This window comes from Bubalus bubalis, chromosome 2, assembly GCF_019923935.1.
Source record: "Bubalus bubalis isolate 160015118507 breed Murrah chromosome 2, NDDB_SH_1, whole genome shotgun sequence".
Taxonomy (NCBI): Eukaryota; Metazoa; Chordata; class Mammalia; order Artiodactyla; family Bovidae; genus Bubalus; species Bubalus bubalis.
Genome location: NC_059158.1, coordinates 93,957,527 through 93,976,551, shown reverse-complemented (window position 1 = coordinate 93,976,551; position 19,025 = coordinate 93,957,527). Strand labels below are relative to the sequence as shown.

At 34.7% G+C, this 19,025-nt stretch overlaps 1 protein-coding gene across 3 annotated transcripts in view; it reads left to right on the top strand.

Annotated features, from left to right (window-relative positions):
• The window catches only part of GALNT13 (polypeptide N-acetylgalactosaminyltransferase 13), a 962,305-nt gene that overhangs the window by 735,351 nt on the left and 207,929 nt on the right, over window positions 1-19,025 (top strand). For all 3 annotated transcript variants that reach the window (XM_044935208.2, XM_044935203.2, XM_045164100.1), the window contains one exon: window positions 2,705-2,822. In XM_044935208.2, coding sequence (XP_044791143.2) covers window positions 2,705-2,822 — 118 coding nt within the window. The remainder of the gene's footprint in view (window positions 1-2,704; window positions 2,823-19,025) is intronic.

The window sequence follows — 19,025 nt, the reverse complement described above, 5'->3', positions numbered from 1 at the left end:
AAAAAATTGAAGCTTTTATTCAGTGAAGCAGATTTCAAAGTTCAGCATCTTGGATCTGAAGTGTTTTTAGATGATTTTGCAATCCAAAATGAGAGCATTATAGGGAGCCAAAATTAATTGGACACTTAAGACTTTTGTTTGAATGATTAACATTAGCAACTATAAAGATTTATTACCAAGCCTTATTAACTATTTATAATGTGCCATACACTATGCTAAGTACTTTAGTTCTATTTCCTCAGTTCATCTTCACCTATTTGCTGTGTGGTAGGTAATATTCACGGCCATTTGGCTGATTACTTCCCCCCGCCCCCCATGTAATTGATTGAATTGGTTGGTGTGACATTGTAGAGATGCTTAAAAAGATCATCTTAGCTAACTCAACTATAATCAAGGTTTTATATTTTCTAAATACTCTGAACACTTAAGGTCTGCACAGGTGTATGTAAACAGTTCATGGGCGACACTACAGAGCAGTTAACTTAGAATAGAACACGCCACACAGCACTGGCTACAGCTGTAGATATTATTTAATGCAGAATAATATCTTTGCACTGTTTGAGAGAGCTAATTGCCATTTCAAATACAAAAAAAAAAAAAAAAAAGTCCTAGTAGCATCCATCTTCAGAAAATACAGGATTTTTTTTTTTTTGAGCAATTGCAAATTTTTGAAAGATTTTGTTACTTTTCAAGTAAAAGTGAAACTTATTTGAGTCATTCTTATGGTTAACATGTAATTTATTGTTGCCATTTATTATATATTTCTCACGTATTTGTAGGAATCATCACCAACTATAAGATGAAACTCAATACATGTATTTAAGTTAAATGCATTTGTTATTTATTAGAAAATACACAAGTGAATGGGCACTCTGAACTGATCATTAAAAATGCATCATTTAACATTCTTAAGCACTTTGTTACATTATAATAGGATAATTGTAGCAATTTCTGTTCCTCATTTCATTAAATAGAGTATTCAGCAGTGTGGTACCTTACATAGTTATTTCCATGGACTTCCAAAACCCCAGTCATGTGAGGGTCATGGCTATGTCATAATTAGCATCTGCTTAGCTTTATTACTGTTTCTCATTACAACTCAGTAGGTCAATGATACCATCCATGATAGGAACCCAGCAAGACTAGAAGTAATAAAACAGCTCAGACCAAGTGAGGCTCTGCTGCTCCAACTAATGCACAGTTAATTGCCTGAGTGTAGAACAGTGATAGCACTAGGAGAAATAGAGAACTCTGTGATATGGTAGGTATCCAAGGACAATATTATATTGAGGTTTTTCAATGAAATACACTGTTCAGTTAGAGGACACGAGCACATCCTGTGGCAGAAGAGGACATAATTTTGAGAAAAAACATTGAGTTTTAATCTCAAACTACCATTGAATAACACAGAGGTTAAGCTGAGTATACTTTATACCAGGCCCTTGGTATCCAAGGTTCTTCCACATCAGATGACTCACCCAACACTGGATTGTTCTGTGGCATTTACTTTTTAAAATATTTGCATATAACTGGACCCAAGCAGTTCAAACCCACGTTGTTCAAAGGTCAAGTGTACCTGAATGAACATCCTAAATCTAAGTTACTAGATCAGAGTTTCCGATCTAGTAAATTTAGCAGCACGGTAGAATCACTTAGGACCTTTACACAGTATCAAAAATCTGGCCCCATTCCCGGCCAATTAAATCTAAACCTGAGAGAATTACCCAAACACAGAAGTGTAGTTTTTTCAGGGTGTGTCAGGGGCTGCTAATGTGCTATGAAGCTTGAAAATCTCTATTCAGAAATAATCATTGGTTGTATAGATAGATTCATTTGTGAACTAGAACTTTCTTTTTCAGTTTCACTGTATACTGCTTTTACAGAAAGACTTTGTGTAGGTCACATATTAACTACTGATTTAATTAATCTTTTAAGATCAATAATTAGTCCTTGTGAAAGTTAGCACCTGATTTCTTAGTTTCTACAGAGAAAGTTTGAATGTGACAACCAAAATCATTTATTCCTAGTAAAAAGTTTTGGATCTGTGCCAAATGTCCTTTTAAACCCGTGAATAGTATACAGGATTTATGTTTGTCTATAGAGTTATATGATTCATTTTATCATTGTAATTAGGTAAAACAATTAGCTGTAGACAATTAGAAGTAAAGCTATTATGATACTTATGTAACTATTATTAGATATTTATTACCTATAAATATTTCACAGCACTTATTTTTTCCTATTCAAATAGATTGTAGATCTTTTCATAGAGAAACCATTTCCATAGGTTTCTAGAGTTCATGTTAAAATAATTTATAATTAGGTGACAGGATCACAACTAGAAGTTTCATGACTAGTTCAGCTCTTTAAGGACAGTGATAAGAACACAGATTTCTCTTCACTACGCCTTTCACACAGGATGTATATGCCCCTGTCTTAAATGGCCAGTGTTCCTTATATCTATTTGATCACCCATAAGAAAAACTATAGACTAATATAAGTTTAGTTTTACAGAAAATGTGAAATAAAATGCTATTTATTAATTTTAAAACCTCTTATAATTTGGCTTTATGTTTTCAGTTTGAAATTTTTAACTATACTGCTTTTTATTTAAAATGTTTCAGAAATATTTGCTATAGTCTCATTAAACTCCACACATTGTTTTCAAAAGATATTCTTTTGTTTTTGTTTTTTTTTCAACTAGGACCCCAACTATGGCTGGTGGCCTATTTTCTATTGACAGAAACTACTTTGAAGAGATAGGAACTTACGATGCAGGAATGGATATCTGGGGTGGAGAGAATCTTGAAATGTCTTTTAGGGTAATTTCATTTTACTTTATTTTTTGACTCTGAAGATACTATGCCGTAGCATGCATGTGTAGACTCAGTAATTTACTGTCAGATCTTTTTTGTGAAATGATACAAATTACTGATCAGTTGGTCATTTTAATACTTGTTTAGAAGCTAGAGTCTTTTTGCATGCAATATTTACCATTAAATGGGAAATTAGAGGCATTTTTAAAATTTTCAAAATAATTCTTGTATACATAGTTCAAAGGTATTAGGGCTTTTAGTTTTTTAAATAAAGAAGGGCTTTATTTTTGAAATAAAGCATAACCCTAAAAATCACTTGGTGTTTTTGAACTGAAACTTGAAAGTGTTATGATATCTATATTTAAAAGTGCTGCTTGAGGTTATTCTCAAATGCCTTTAAGAATAACCTGTGTTCAAAGGCATTCTGGATAATTCAAGTAGCATGACTGTTTTCACAATCATAGACATTATTGTTTGATGAATGAGTTTTAATAATGCAAATGCACTTTTTAAATGGCCTTCCAAGTAAACAAAATTTAAGAATTAATCCATCATATATCTGATACTAGGAAGTATATTAATAATTTTAATGTTGCATTTGAAAATTTTAAATATGAACACATAAATGTTCCTTCTTACTAAGAAATCATGAGGCATAACATACTGTTTTTTTCTTCAAACCACATTCAATATCATTTAAAAATTAGTTGTTAGTAATACTGTTGTTTCTCTTTCTATAATTTGACATGTTATTTGAAACACTGTTGTTTTGCTGCATTATTTGTACAACAAAATTATTATAGTTTAGATATATTTATCTATGAAGTTTAAGAGTTATGCCTTTTAATTTCTCATTTAGAAAGTAAGCTTTATTGTTCACAAATATAAATATATTTGATGTTGTGTAAGCAAATGTCAAAATCTGAGAATAAGAATTCCTTTGAGTTTATATAATGTGAAATTTAATGGATCTTGGATAATATGGATTATTTTAGAAGCACTAGGATGTCTTTGTTATACAACTTTTTGCCTATAAATCATCCTTACAGTCCAGTGTCTGAGATCATTAGTTAATGGAATTTTATTCTTTCTGTATTTGTTTATATACTTATAGTCCAATGGAACTTGCCCCACAAAGCTTAGTAGCATACTGAGGAATTTCTTCTTCCTGTCAAGTACGTGATTCATCTTTGCACAATCTTTGGAACATTTGGAGACCCAAATTTTTTACTCAGTGTGGTTCTCAAAGTACAGAATATAAAAGCTAACAGTTAAAAAAGGAAGAAGAAAAGAGATGGAAGGAAGGGAGTTAGGAAGGAAAGAAAGTATATTCAAAAGATTAAAAACAGTTTTCTCATATGCTTAGACTTAATGAAAAGAGTATTTATACATTAGTTAACCAATATTCCTTGAATGCTGTGGTTGAAATTCATAAGGAAAAAAACACCAATGTAGCAACATTAGTAATATCTAGTGATCCTGTTGCTCATCTTTTTCCCCCCTTCTTTTCTAACAGTCTTATTCACCTTTTTTCTGCTCACCTGTTAAGCTTGATTCTCTGTCAATAGACTACCCTTATCTTCATCACAGAGCTCTCAGATTGGATGGGTGATCTTCACCTAACTGATTGACAGATGTGTTAGGGAAGAATTTAGTTAGGAAAGAATATAGTGGAATAATATGATACATCTTCTTTGTAAGAAATGAAGTACTAATAAGCAAATGGTCTTTGAATGTTTAAAACATTGATTGTCTTTAGTTTCCATATATTATCAGTAGAAACAAAGTGTGTATTTTTCTCTTTATTAGTCTCTTGATTAGTGTTTTACTTTTCTTTGTGTGACATGGATATGTGTTTATTTAATAGTTGGTACCCTGGCTGAGGAATATGTTGAATAAGAGAAAATATTAGAACAATATATTAGCAAAGGGATGACACTCTCCTTTAGATTAATTTCATAAAAAGATGTGTGACTTAATGAAATGAGAATATGTTAGGGATTCATAATCAGAAGATCTGTGTCTAATATCCAGCTTAATTATTATACAGCACACATATATGGAACATGTAGTATATTTGCTGCACTTTACAGATACTGAGGCTGCAAAAATGAATAGGGCCTGGTGCTTTTACTTAATACGCCTTTCCAGATGACGGTGGTGGTAAAGAACCCACCTCAGTGCAGGAGACATGAGACTCAGGTTCTGTCCCTATGTCAGGAAGATCCCCTGGAGAAGAGCATGGACACCCACTCCAGTATTCTTGCCTGGAGAATTCCATGGACAGAGGAACCTGGCAGGCTATAGTCCATGGGGCTGCAAAGAGTCAGACTCAACTGAGGCAACCTAACATACTTTTACTCTCAAAGAAGCAATACATAGGCATTATTGTCAGTAAAATTCAATAGTATTTTTTTTATACATGAGGTTTTCTTGTCACTGTCATGTTAGTATAGGAAAATTTTTATTGTGTAGTCACTTAGTCATGTCTAAATCTTTGCAACCCCATGGACTGGAGTCCGCCAGACTCCTCTGTCCATGGGATTTCCCAGACAGGAATACTGGAGTTGTCATTTCCTTCTCCAGGGGATCTTCCTGACCCAGGGATCCAACTCCTTTCTCCTGCATTGCAGGCAGGTTCTTTACCATTAAACCACCTGTGGAGGCCATATATAGGCAAATTACTTAACCTCAACTGTGAGACAGTGATTATAATAGTAGTAAAGATGGCAGAAAGTGAAGAAGAACCAAAGAGCATCTTGATGAAATTGAAAGAAGAGAGTGAAAAAGTTGGCTTAAAGCTCAACATTCAGAAAACTAAGATCATGGCACCCGGTCCCATCACTTCATGGGAAATAGATGGGGAAACTGGCTTACTCTATTTTGGGGGGCTCCAAAATCACTACAGATGGTGATTGCAGCCATGAAATTAAAGGACGCTTACTCCTTGGAAGGGAAGTTATAACCAGCCTAGACAGCCTATTAAAAAGCAGAGACATTACTTTGTCAACAAAGGTCCATCTAGTCAAGGCTATGGTTTTTCCAGTAATCATGTGTGGATGTGAGAATTGGACTATAAAGAAAGCTGAGTGCCGAAGAATTGATGTTTCTGAACTGTGGTGTTGGAGAAGACTCTTGAGAGTCCCTTGGATTGCAAGGAGATCCATCCAATCCATCCTAAAGGAGATCAGTCTTGGGTGTTCATTGGAAGGACTGATGTTGAAGGTGAAACTCCAATACTTTGCCCACCTGATGTGAAGTGCTGACTCATTTGAAAAGACCCTGCAGCTGAGAAAGATTGAGGGCAGGAGGAGAAGAGGACGACAGAGGATGAGATGGTTGGATGGCATCACCGACTCAATGGACATGAGTCTGGGTAAACTCTGGGAGTTGGTGATGGACAGGGAGTCCTGGCGTGCTGTGATTCATGGGGTCACAAAGAGTTGGACATGACTGAGCGACTGAACTGAACTGAACTGAAAGATATAGTTGTCTTGTAGCTCTGGTCTATGTAGACTTGAGGATGAAAAACTGAGAAATATTAAATGCCTGCAAAATATTATTATTATGGCTGGTTTATAGATATTTAAGTCAATCCAAAGGTATATCCTTTAGGGGATTTATTTATAACAGTATCACTTGATCTTTGATGCCCAAAGTATTGTAAATACTGACAGACTTTGAACATCTGATCCAAATGATAGACCTTCCAAGAAAGAAGCATCTAGTCTCCTATACACCATAGGTTTAAATACAGTTTCAAAGCACTGAAAAAACACTTGAAGTCTCTGGATAAAAGTTCTTGGCATAAAATAATAGTGACTTCTAATATGTATAGAACTAGTAAGTAGAACAGTTGAAAATTGAACCCCAGCATTCTGAGACCAGTGACAATGCTGCTGATTTCTATACCACTACTGCCCCTAATCAGATTCATCCCTCCATGACATGACAACCCCCAAATAGTGGTATTATCAGGAGAAAGAGGAGAAGTTAATATATAAATGCAATCTTCTTCCAGAATACTGAGAATGTGGTCTCATCTAGGTATTTAATCTTTTTCTAATAGACTGTAGCCTCCTATGCATAATGCATGTCCAGTGAAAATACATACAAGTAGATCCAAGTGCTCTTGAAAAATTAGTCTCAGATACTGTTTTCTACTTCATTACACAACAATCATTGAAATAACATAAGTCCTAAGATATAAATGTTAATTTTTAACCGATATTTATTTCCTGCTCAATAGGTGCAGGGCACAGAGTTGTGAACAAAATAGACAAAACTGTGTGTCCTATGGAACTTATATTTTAGTGAAGGATACAGACAGTGAATAAGAGAAATAAAATATGTTACTATGTTAGTGATAGTGTTTAAGAGAAAAAAACTAAGGAAGGGAAGAGGAATATAAAGCAGCAGATGTGGGAAATTCTTAGTGGTTGAAATTCTAGATAGGAGGAACTCAGAAATGAATATCCATATAAAATAGTTTATGACAAAATTAACCCAGTATAATATGACTTTATCATCAAAGGTGTCATGTATTTTTAAATAATATCCCTGATGGCAGCATCAGTACCATCCAAAAAGCATCACCACCAAAAGTCCTTGCCTTGCATGAGCCAATAGCACAAGGGCAGTATTTCTAAAACCACACAATATATGAGATAATCTGCATTGTAGAACCAACTGAGTCATAAAAAGTCAGAAGGCAGAAAAGGACTCAGAAGAGTGTCCCCCTGCCCTGAAATGTGGTGGTTGTGGTTTAGTCACTAAGTCGTGTCTGACTCTTATGACCCCATGGACTGTAGCCTGCCAGGCTTCTCTGTCCATGGGATTTTTCTAGGCAAGAATAGTGGAGTGGATTGCCATTTCCTTCTCCAGGGGATCTTCTCAAGCTTGGAATTGAACTCAGGTCTCCTGCATTGCAGGAAGATTCTTTACCAACTGAGCTACAAGGGAAGGTTACAAGTATGGTCTGGAAGGGAGGCATCGTGGGTTCAAGACCAAGGCTCTAGCACCTATTATCTGTGTGAGGGTAAGGCATCAGGTCTCCTAAGCTCTAGTTTGTCCATATACGTAAGAAAGATTGCATCACTTTTTTGACTTGTACTAGGGGACTATTAAGGAGAAGGCAATGGCACCCCACTCCAGTACTCTTGCCTGGAAAAATCCCATGGATGGAGGAGCCTGGTAGGCTACAGTCCATGGGGTCTCAAAGAGTTGGACATGACTGAGCAACTTTACTTTCACTTTTCACTTTCATGCCTTGGAGAAGGAAATGGCAACCCACTCCGGTGTTCTTGCCTGGAGAATCCCAGGGACAGGGGAGCCTGGTGGGCTGCCGTCTATGGGGTCACACAGAGTCGGACACGACTGAAGCGACTTAGCAGCAGCAGGGGACTATTAAATGCGATGATGTACATAGTGCTGATCACCCCCATTTGTCACACATAAATTGTGTCATAGGCGGCAGGTGTTATTGTTTTAGTGGTCTAAGCTGTGCGGTTTTGAACAAGTCATGACACTAGTCAGCATCACTTACTCTGTCAACTTAAAAATATGCACAACATGAGAGTTGTGAGTTAAGTTTTATTTGGGACAAAATGAGGACTGAGCCTGGGAGACAGCACCTCAGATAGCTTTGAGAAACTGTTCCAAAGAGGCAGGGGGAAAGGTCAGTCAGTATATATGTGCCTTTGGTAAAGGGGGAATACATGGAATCAAGCACATATTTTTCCAGAAAGTTTCTACTGATCTTGTGAAGCTTCTCCTAGTCACAAGAAACAGCCATTACCATTAAGGATAGTTCTTTTCTAGATATGAGGAGATACAAAAATGGGCATATAAAATCAACCTAAAAATACATATCTGAAGACCTGCCCTGCTAGTTTTCCTGGAGCACAGAGTGTCTCATTTCTGCTCTCCACCCTGAACTCCTTCAGGGGATGTTGGAGGTCGGCAATTGCAGCAGCACATAATTTAATCCTTGTAGAGGAAGATGGCAAGTGCCCATGTGTGTGCTAAGTCGCTTCAGTCATGTCCAACTCTTATAGCCACATGGCACTGTAGCTCACCAGGCTCCTCTGTCCATGGGATTCTCCCAGTAAGAATACTGGAGTGGGTTGCCATTTCCTACTCCAAGGGATCTTCCCGACCTAGGGATTGAACCTGCATCTCTTACGTTTCCTGCATTGACAAGCGGGTAAGTTTGTCAATGGCAAGTTCCATTTTGTAGTTGGCAAGTCCAGTGTACGTTAACTATACTTCAGTAAAGTTGATAAGTATTAAAGCATGTGCATGTACACACACACACACACACACACACACACAGAAAAAGAGAAACATATTCCAAAGAGAAACAAATGAAGAAAAAATATAACTGATGATATCCAGTCAGCTATAGACTTCTACAGTCTAGCTGAGGTTCTCATTGTATCTTAGCCTAGTTTCTTTTTAAATACCCTCAGTATGATTCTAACCATCTACCTCTCAGGACAACTATGTAGGTTAAATAAGACAATACTTATTGAATTTTTATGAACTGTACCATACTATGGAAATTTTCATTTTATTATCACTACCCTTAAAAAATAAGCTCATTTGACAACAATCAGTAGTTTAATTAACAGAATGGGATTTACTTCAAATGCCCCAATTTTCTGTCCTTCTAGATCACTATAAAAGTAGCAATATATTTATCTGAAGAACATGTTTCATGATGTGAAGTCCATTTATACTGAAATTTCACAAGCAATGAAGTAGAAAAGAAATTTGAGTTGACATAATATATAATGGAAAAATGAAAGGCAGAGGTTCTTATTGAACAGAATAGCATGGTAAATGAGGCAAAAATTTGTAGACTTTTTGGGGATTGTATTACTAAGGTTTGTGAAATTATTGAAAGTAATGAATTTTCTGAAAAAAATTCAAGCAATTACAATTTTTACAACTGAAAATGTCAATCATAATAATTTATTAAATAGAAATAAATTTTGACAAAAGTCTAGTTGAGTTATATCTGTTAGAACTGTTTGCTTTATTTAAATTTAGTTCATGTAAATTTGAGCATATTGGATTGTCTGTCAGTACGTAAAACTTGACTGTATTTGTTTTATTTGGCTAGTCATAGAAACTAGACTATAATAGAAATCTTTTAACTAAGTTAACTTAATCAAGTTCATGTGTTATCCCCAATTTTGGTGAAGATGGTTTTGTAGAACACTTTTATTTAAATATTATAAAGTACTGACTTAATATTAACATAGAAACTTCTTAGCCTCTTTCCCTACTCCAGATATATTGGCAAAAATTGTATCTATTTGAGTTTTACATCATGATGCTATACATATGTTATGTGGGAAATGATTATCACAATCAAGCTAATTAACATATTCATCACCTCACATAGTTAAGATCTACTTTTAACAAATTTCAGGTATATAACACAGAATTATTAACTATAGTCACCAAACTGTACATTAGATGTTAGAACTTATAACTGAAAGTCTGTATCTTATTAGCCTCTTTTAAGGAGAAGGAAATGGCAACCCACTCCAGTGTTCTTGCCTGGAGAATCCCATGGACGGAGAAGCCTCGTAGGCTGCAGTCCATGGGGTCGCACAGAGTCGGACACGACTTAAGCGACTTAGCAGCAGCAGCCTCTTTTAAAGTCTAAGAGGTCATAAACAGACCTAAAAGTCTGAAAGATTTTGTTCATGTATACCTCCATAAAGAATATAAACCACTAGCAATTATTTAATCCAGAAAACTACTCTAAAGTTATCTACCTAGTGCAGGATAAACCTTAAACATGCTGCAGATGGCTTAAAATTTTTACTTCTGTGCTTACAATGAGATTTTCTGGCATTTGGGCCACCACTCTAACTTAAACAGTTGTTTGAACATATCTCTTCAGTCTCTTTATTCTTCTTTTAATTGAAATCATAGAATAAAATACTTTTAGATAAGGGGTAGCTAAGACATTGTTTCTAGAGACTGTGTTAAATCTATTATATATATTTCAGAACATTGGGTCAATAGGATCATATAATATTTAATTTAGATATATACACAAAACTCTATTTTCTAAAATAAATGTTTTAGAATTTTATTTTGAATGTTAACCATAATGCGTATTTGATTTCCTTGCTCCTTTAGAAAACACAAGTGAACAACAGGAAAATTATATATTAATCAAACTTTAGGATAATGTTAGAAAATGTTAGCAGAACTTGTTTTGTTTTTAAAGTTATAATACCCTAAGGCTTAGTCATTTTGATAACTATACTTCTTCATTTGAACTTTCTAGTCCACAAAAGCAAAATATGAGAATAGATATTATGTTGGATAGTCATCCATGTAATGTTTAACCTCATAAACATATGCTACATTGAGATGTACTTTGTTTTAGAAATATAAATCATTGTAGGGGACTTAGGTACACTAGAACTTGATATTAATCTCTGGTTCTCTTTTATAGGGCTTCCCTTGTGGCTCAGCTGGTAAAGAACCTACCTGCAATGCAGGAGACTTTGGTTCAATCCATGGATTGGGAAGATCCCCTGGAGAATGGAAAGGCTACCCACTCCAGGATCCTGGTCTGGAGAATTCCATGAACTGTATAGTCCATGGGGTCGCAAAGAGTCGGACATGACTGAGCAACTTTGATTGACTTTTCCCTTTTATAGTCAGTTTATTCAGTGGCACCCCACTCCAGTACTCTTGCCTGGAAAATCCCACGGACGGAGGAGCCTGGTAGGCTGCAGCCCATGGGGTGATGAAGAGTCAGATATGACTGAGCGACTTCACTTTCACTTTTCACTTTCATGCATTGGAGAAGGAAATGGCAACCCACTCCAGTGTTCTTGCCTGGAGAATCCCAGGGATGGGGGAGCCTGGTGGGCTGCCGTTTATGGGGTCACACAGAGTCGGACATGACTGAAGCGACTTAGCAGCAGCAGCAGCAGCAGTTATCTCTAAAAGTGATTTTTTTATAAAAAATATTTTTTGGAAGTAATAGTATAGCTCACAGTTTAGTGCCTTCTTGAACTGATGACATTCACTGCTTCTTTTTTGTGACCTGAATTCTTATCATGAGAGTGTTTCTCTGATAATGTAAATGTACACTATATTTGTCAGCCTGCATATATAAGCATCTGAAATTCAACTTATTCTGTTTGTTCTGTTTATTTTATTTTATCCATCTATCTATCAATCATCTATCTACCTGTATAAATTTATGTGTATGTGAGTCTGAGTGCAAATAGTTAAATATTCATGAAGACCCAGATATAAGTTAATTGTAGTTAATATAAAGTATATAGTATAATAATAAATATATTTATTTTTAAAAGTTTACAATATAATATCTATTGCAAATGAGTGTTGAGAGGTATGCTTATCAGGTGGCTCAGATGGTAAAGAATCTGCCTACAGTGCAGAAGACTCACCAGACATCCAGAAGGTGTTAGATAATTAAGAAAATTCAGGAATTATGAAAGTTTGAAGATGGATATGTATGAAATGCATAAAATGGGGAAAATGGAGTTAAGATTATATGAAAATAGTAATCTGTAAAATCTGCATTTTATTTCCATTAATATATAAACCAGAGTTGAATAATTCTTTATGGGGTTTATTCAGAAATACTGGGATAAATTTTAAGATTAAATTTTGGCACTGTTTTCTTGAATTAAACCATTAAATGGAAGCAAAAATACAGAAAAGAGAATCTATGATTTCTAAAACTTGATAAAAACATTTTGGACAATGTTTTTCTTTAACAAATGCAGGTATCTTTCAAAGATGCTATGCAGAATTTCCTTGTAGGAGGCAATAGCAATAAACCAGATTCACTTAGCTTTTTACTGAATTTTAGCGCATTAAGAAACCAACAAACTTTATTAGGGACAAATATCTGAAATGTCTCTTTTGTAAAACACACTAATTCTGACTGTTTTTTTGATTCTTCTCTGCTAATGTGTAGGGAAGAAATATTAACTATATTCACATTAACTATAATGTGTATTCACATTAACTATAAAAATCCATATGATTCTAAATATGAAGAACCTCAGTTTAACTATTTGAATTTATGGCAATAAAAAGAACTTTCTGAAGAGTTTAATGTGCTCAGAATTATTGCATGGAAAAGTTTGACACTTCCTGTCATGGCCATATTTTACTAAAGCTTCCCATTAAGTGTACTTAATCATACGAAATGGCACTGATAATTAAGTCAATTATGCTGCTGATTTACATTTAAAGTGCACCTAAGATATTTTGATAATGAAATGTTTAATATCCTTTTTGTATCTAAATATGTGCTCAGTGAATTGACTTTGAACTATTTATTTTATAAATTAAGGTCCCATTTTTTTTCTTTTCCCCTTAATGAACAGGGAGAGTTAAATAACTTCCACAACTATTTCGAGTTTTGAAATTTTAAGGATCATTTAAATTATATATCCTGGGTTTGAGGAAATGAAATAAACCTGCCATTAAATTCAAGTGAAGTTTATAAGTAAATTTACTTTGGAGAATTTTATTATTTAATTTATAAATATTTCTTAGTAATTGGACATACAGACCTGTAGAAGATTAGTCCATAGTCTCATAGAACTTGTGCCAGAGGGAGATACATGATAAATGAATAAACAGCAAAAAAAAATAAAAAGCAGTCTGTTAATTTCAAATAAAGGTGAGTGCTTTGAAGAAAATCCAGTGAGAGGTGGAGCATTGCATTATTTTGGAGTGGTCAAGGAAGCGCATTCTAAGGAAGCATTTTAGCTGAGACCAAACTGACAGGAAGGATCCAGCTTTTCAAGGATTTGCAAAGAGAACGTTCACTGTGGAACATAATGCAAGAGTATCACATCTCTCATGCCAAGTCTGTAAGAACATAAATATCCTAATGCTTTGGGTAAAGGAAAGCTTTCCTATTTTAAAATTAGGAACAGCTTATTCTCTCAGAATAATAGGTCCTCAAATGAACAAAACTCCTCTAGGAGTTTATTTTTTGGTGAGGCTTTACATTTGAATAGTGCCTTATAGAATTATTTTACATGTATTATCGTAATGGATCTCAAAAGGTTCTTTCTCCCATGTGTTTGGTTTTAATTTTAATGCATCAATAATGTTTGCATTATACTTTAGATTACCTTTATATGCTTATGTATCAATCTACTCCCATTTTACCCATCAATCAGTATAAATAATTATATACCTAGACCTGCACTGGACACTGTGAATGGTATATCTGTAGATAGATCACCCCTAAATTTATTGAAGGTTTGGAGAGTATAATATAGTTTAGGATCATTTCAAGGTGCAAATATAAAGCTCATTAAATTCAAAGGAAAAATTTCTATGATCTAAGATAACCAGGGAAGAATTTATAAATTAAAATTTCAAGTCTTGTAGACAGGAGGGCAGGAGAGGATCAGGGACCTGAAATCAGTAAAATCTCAGAACTTTGCTACTGTGTTCATTCCTTCTTTGTGCTTGAACCACACCTAAGTTTAGGCTAGAATATCTGGTTCCCCTACCTTTTGTTTTTCCTCTTGAGAATTACTTTAATAAGATATCACTAAACGAGGGATTGGGGGCAGGAGGAAAAGGGAACGACAGAGGATGAGATGGCATCACCAACTCAATGGACGTGAGTTGGAGTGAACTCCGGGAGTTGGTGATGGACAGGGAGGCCTGGCGTGCTGCAATTCATGGGGTCGCAAAGAGTCAGACACGACTGAGAGACTGAACTGAACTGAACTGAAACCATTAAATATATATATATATATATATATATATATGCCAAACTAGGCTTCACATGATGAAGTAATGAAGTACCCATTAAAAACTCCAGGAACTGAATATATTATTATTTTTTTTAAATATACCTATGTTTGATCCCTTAAAGATTTCTGGGACAAAATTCCAAAATTGTTGTGCCAATATATGTGCATTCAACTAGGAAAGCTGGTGCACCTTGCTAACCAAAATGAATGCATTCAAAATGAAATTCATGTACTTTGTATTAAAGAGCCAAATTTAAGTCTCTATGGTAACTACTGCAGTAAATGTGCAACGTCTTAAGCTATGATTATACTGTCACTGTTGGTGATGTCTGTCTTAAGTGCATGACTACCGATCATTTCACTGTTGTTCTAGTCAACCAGAAATGTAGTTTAAAAAGGAAACCAATTATGAGATTTATTTAAATAAGGCTGAATGATTTCAGCAATAACTGGTTCTAGATACTAGCAATGATTCTTTTGAGGGTATGAAATAATATTGAGGGAAGATTGATACAACTGTTCAGAATTTGAATATTAATTATCAGTAAGATTGAGTTTTAAGTGCCATTGAAAAGGTAGTTGGAGATTTTTAATAGATTTTTAAATTACCTGTAAAAATATATTCATCTTAATAGATTTCATTATATCTGCAGGAATTCGAACTTGATTGATTACAAATTCTTAAAATATTTTATTATCAAACTAGCCACTGATTTATACTAGAAATATGCAAAAATTGAAATAAATATTGTGGTGTAGCATTTCTCTGTTGCCACCATGATGTGCCTGGATACTAAAACATGTTTCTACATGAGTTCCTCCATTGTCAAAGATTTGATTACACTTTTCTATTCGTTTTGTTTTTTCATAGTTCAGCAATATGCAGTCTTGGTCTTATATATTTTCCCCATTTTATTTGGTCAACCAACATTTTATTTGTTTTTTAATTTTATTTTTTATTGAAGTATAGTTGATTTCCAATGTTATATCAATCTCTGTTGTACAGCATAGTGACTCAGTTATACACATTAGACATTCATTTTTTATATGTTTTTACATCATGGTTTATTATAGGATATTGAATATAGTTCCCTATGCTGGACTGTAGGACCTTACAGTTTTACTTATGATTTTACATTCTGCACCTTAATTGGTAAAACAACTTTATATTCTATTTTTTTATTTGGGTTTGAGAAATTATCTTAACTTTTGTAATTTCTGAATTAGATAGGAATATAGAAATTAACTGTTTAAGGGTAAAATGTCCCACTCTAACACTGGAATGATGAGTGATAATTAGACCTGATGAAAATCTAGTGCTCCTTGAGCATTTCTCTGACATTGCAAGAGAAGGCCCCAGGACCTACATGCTTTCTTTTCAGTTTTGAGGAACAGAATGGAAACTCTTGACTCTTTAAGGTCATAGAAAGTTAAAGGTATATCTGAGGAAATTGAAAATGTGCTGCAGAGTGGAGGCAAATTATTGTGTAAGAAAGGTGACATATTTGAAAGTTAGGTTTACAGAACTTATAATTAAATAAGTATTTGAGCATGGATATTTGCCAGGAAAGAGAATACAGAGGGCAGAATAGCAAAGCATGTCCTTAGGTAGCACATACATTTAAAGGTGGGAGAAAAAAAGAGAAAGTGAATGCAAAATCAAAGCTGTCAGGAAAGAAGAAAAATATATCAGAAGAACTTAGAATGTAATGGTGATTGTCAGCAGTGTCAAATGCTGCAGAGAAGTGATAAAGAATTATGAAAGCTCATAAAAAGCTTCATGTGAAAATTTAGATGATAGGATCAAGAAAAATACTAGAATATAAGATGTCAAGAAAATCAAATTATAAAGATCATAGAGAAAAGAAAAACTTTTTAAAGAAGATTCACAGTAATTAGGGAAGAAAATGCATAGTAACTTAAAGGGTAAATATGATCAAAGTAATTAGTTTATATTTGCTATTCTTATTTTATCATAGATAAAGTAAGATGTAAGCTGATAGAAAGGATTTAAAAATCTAGGATATAGTGAAGAAGAAAGAGGAAGGAACAACTGATCAGATTAATGCCTATAGATATTGGAAGAATATTCTAAAGATATGGAAAAGTACCACTTTTTAGTTTGCAACACAGTTTTATGCTTATTGTTTCACTGTGTTCTTATCAAAGCACTGTGAATGAGTATTGTTGTCTTTTTCTATAATTAAAGGTTTTGAGTTGCAAAGAAACTAAGTCATGCAGCTAGAAGTTGTCAGGGCTGAGCATCAAACCCACACCTTTTGCTCCCAGTCTAGTGTTCCTCTATTTGAGTTCAAGGTCTTAAGGGCAGAATTTAGCTTTAGAGAGTTGACTCTCCCTCCTAAAATAGAAAGAAACAACTAAGCCTGTATGAGATATTTCAAGGTAAAAATAAATAGAAACTTGGGTCAGCTTCTGTGATCTCAAGAAGAGTGGAAAGCAAAAGATTATCTACAGAGAGGATGGGGTTGATATTGGAAGCTTGGTAAGAGGAGAAAATTTTGGATTAAATACAGCTTCTTCAGCAAGCACCTGAATGAGCATTGATGTTCTCTATGAAACAATCTTTAAATGTCACAAGAATGACATGTTGCAATTTTAATGATGAGGAAATTATCTTCACTGTGCTTTTAGCATCAGATCTGGAGAAATAAACCATGTGCCATCTTCTTCTGGTTTGTGACTTAGTCACAAACCAGTAAGCCAAGTAAGTCCACAAGCCAGTAAGTCCAGTAAGCCAAGCAATAGTCTAAGGGTTGCTATTTCATGTTTCCTTCTTAATTCATCTTCTAAAGTGTAATGTAACCTATGTTGACCACTACCAATTTATTTTTAAAAAATCAAAAACTGTCAAAGTAGAGTATGACTTCCCATCACAGTGGGTTTTGTGAGTATTTGTAATGAGTGCTTCATATCAATATGGATATTTTTATATGTTTCACATTTATCTGACTAAAAGTTTTACAACATATAAGAAGATATCTGTAAGGTGATTTATGTAAGAGAATCATAGTTTTCCATTCATGGCATTAGAGTTTTATAGGTGTTCCCTAGGAAAAGGGACATATTCTGTTTCTTTATATGAAGCAGAACTTATAATTTTGTTTGAAAATGTCTCAGGTCCTTAATATGAAACAGAATGTCTCCAGATGATTGAAGACCAGGAAAAGAAAATGCTGTCCATGAAGGGATTATGGTTAGAGTGAGTCCCTCTTAAGACAGTCCTTTTCTTGTTGGCATGGGAGACTGCTCTTCAACTGTCAAATGCAAGCTGATGACTGGACCTTAATATGCCTGGTTCTTACACTCACAAAACTAGACTGGCTTGTGAACTACTTGAAGATGGAGAACCATGTTTTATTATTCTTTCTCCATGCCCCAGAGTCCAGCATGGTGCTTGACACAAAGTCAATGGCTAGTAAATATTTGCTCTGTAGATGCCAGCCAAGTCCCGAGAGAAACTGCTTGAGACTTGAGAGGTCATTCCCTTGCCTCATACTGATCACAGGCCTTCCATTTGAAAAGGCTTGACCACTTTGCAAGTTATATAGGAGGTTCATTTAAACTAAACTGCAGTCAGGGGAGGTGGATGGTTTACGATGGAGAAATTCAGTAACTGAGGGATGACTCTTTTTGGAGGTACCAGGTTTTCTTTGCCTTCCGCATCCAAGTTCTTTTTCTGTATCTTTGGCATTAATGAAAGAGCAGGAGATGTTGTTACACACTGTAGCTGGATGCCCAGGTGGTCTACTGATATTCAGAGGTGACTGTTCTGGCATGAATTCTAGGGCAGGATCACACAGCTGTCATGAGCTGCTCTGTGACCGCTAGCAGCAGATGTTACTGATAACTGACAGGCAGTCAGATCATCAGACATGGGAGGACAGCAATGTAAAATGTAGAATATATGACCCAAACCTCATTTAATAATCACAGACCTTTCCATCTAGTTCTCAAAAATCTCATCTATATGCAGTTTTTCACAGTTGAAATTTATTTGTAGGATTAATTATACCATGAGAAAAGCATAAATTCCAATAATTCTAGATTTTTCTTAGTAGTCCCCTTCAAAGCACTAAATATTAGAAAGCCTCCAGTATTATAAAACTTTAAGATTATTATTTGATAGATGAAAAAGTATCACTGTATCACATATCTCTTGTGCTCTTTTTTTTCATGAATTATCTGCTTGCAACCATCTATGCTAATAGAAAAGCAATACTTTTTTTGTAAATATGAAAAGTTTGGTACTAATTTTCTTAAGCAAAACCACCTTATATTACATAGGATTTTCAATATCTGGTAGGCTACTTGATGTTCTTCATTTCTTGCCTGCTATATTCACAAGTCATTTGAGCATCAATTGGAATACTTGCTATAACATAATCAAGAC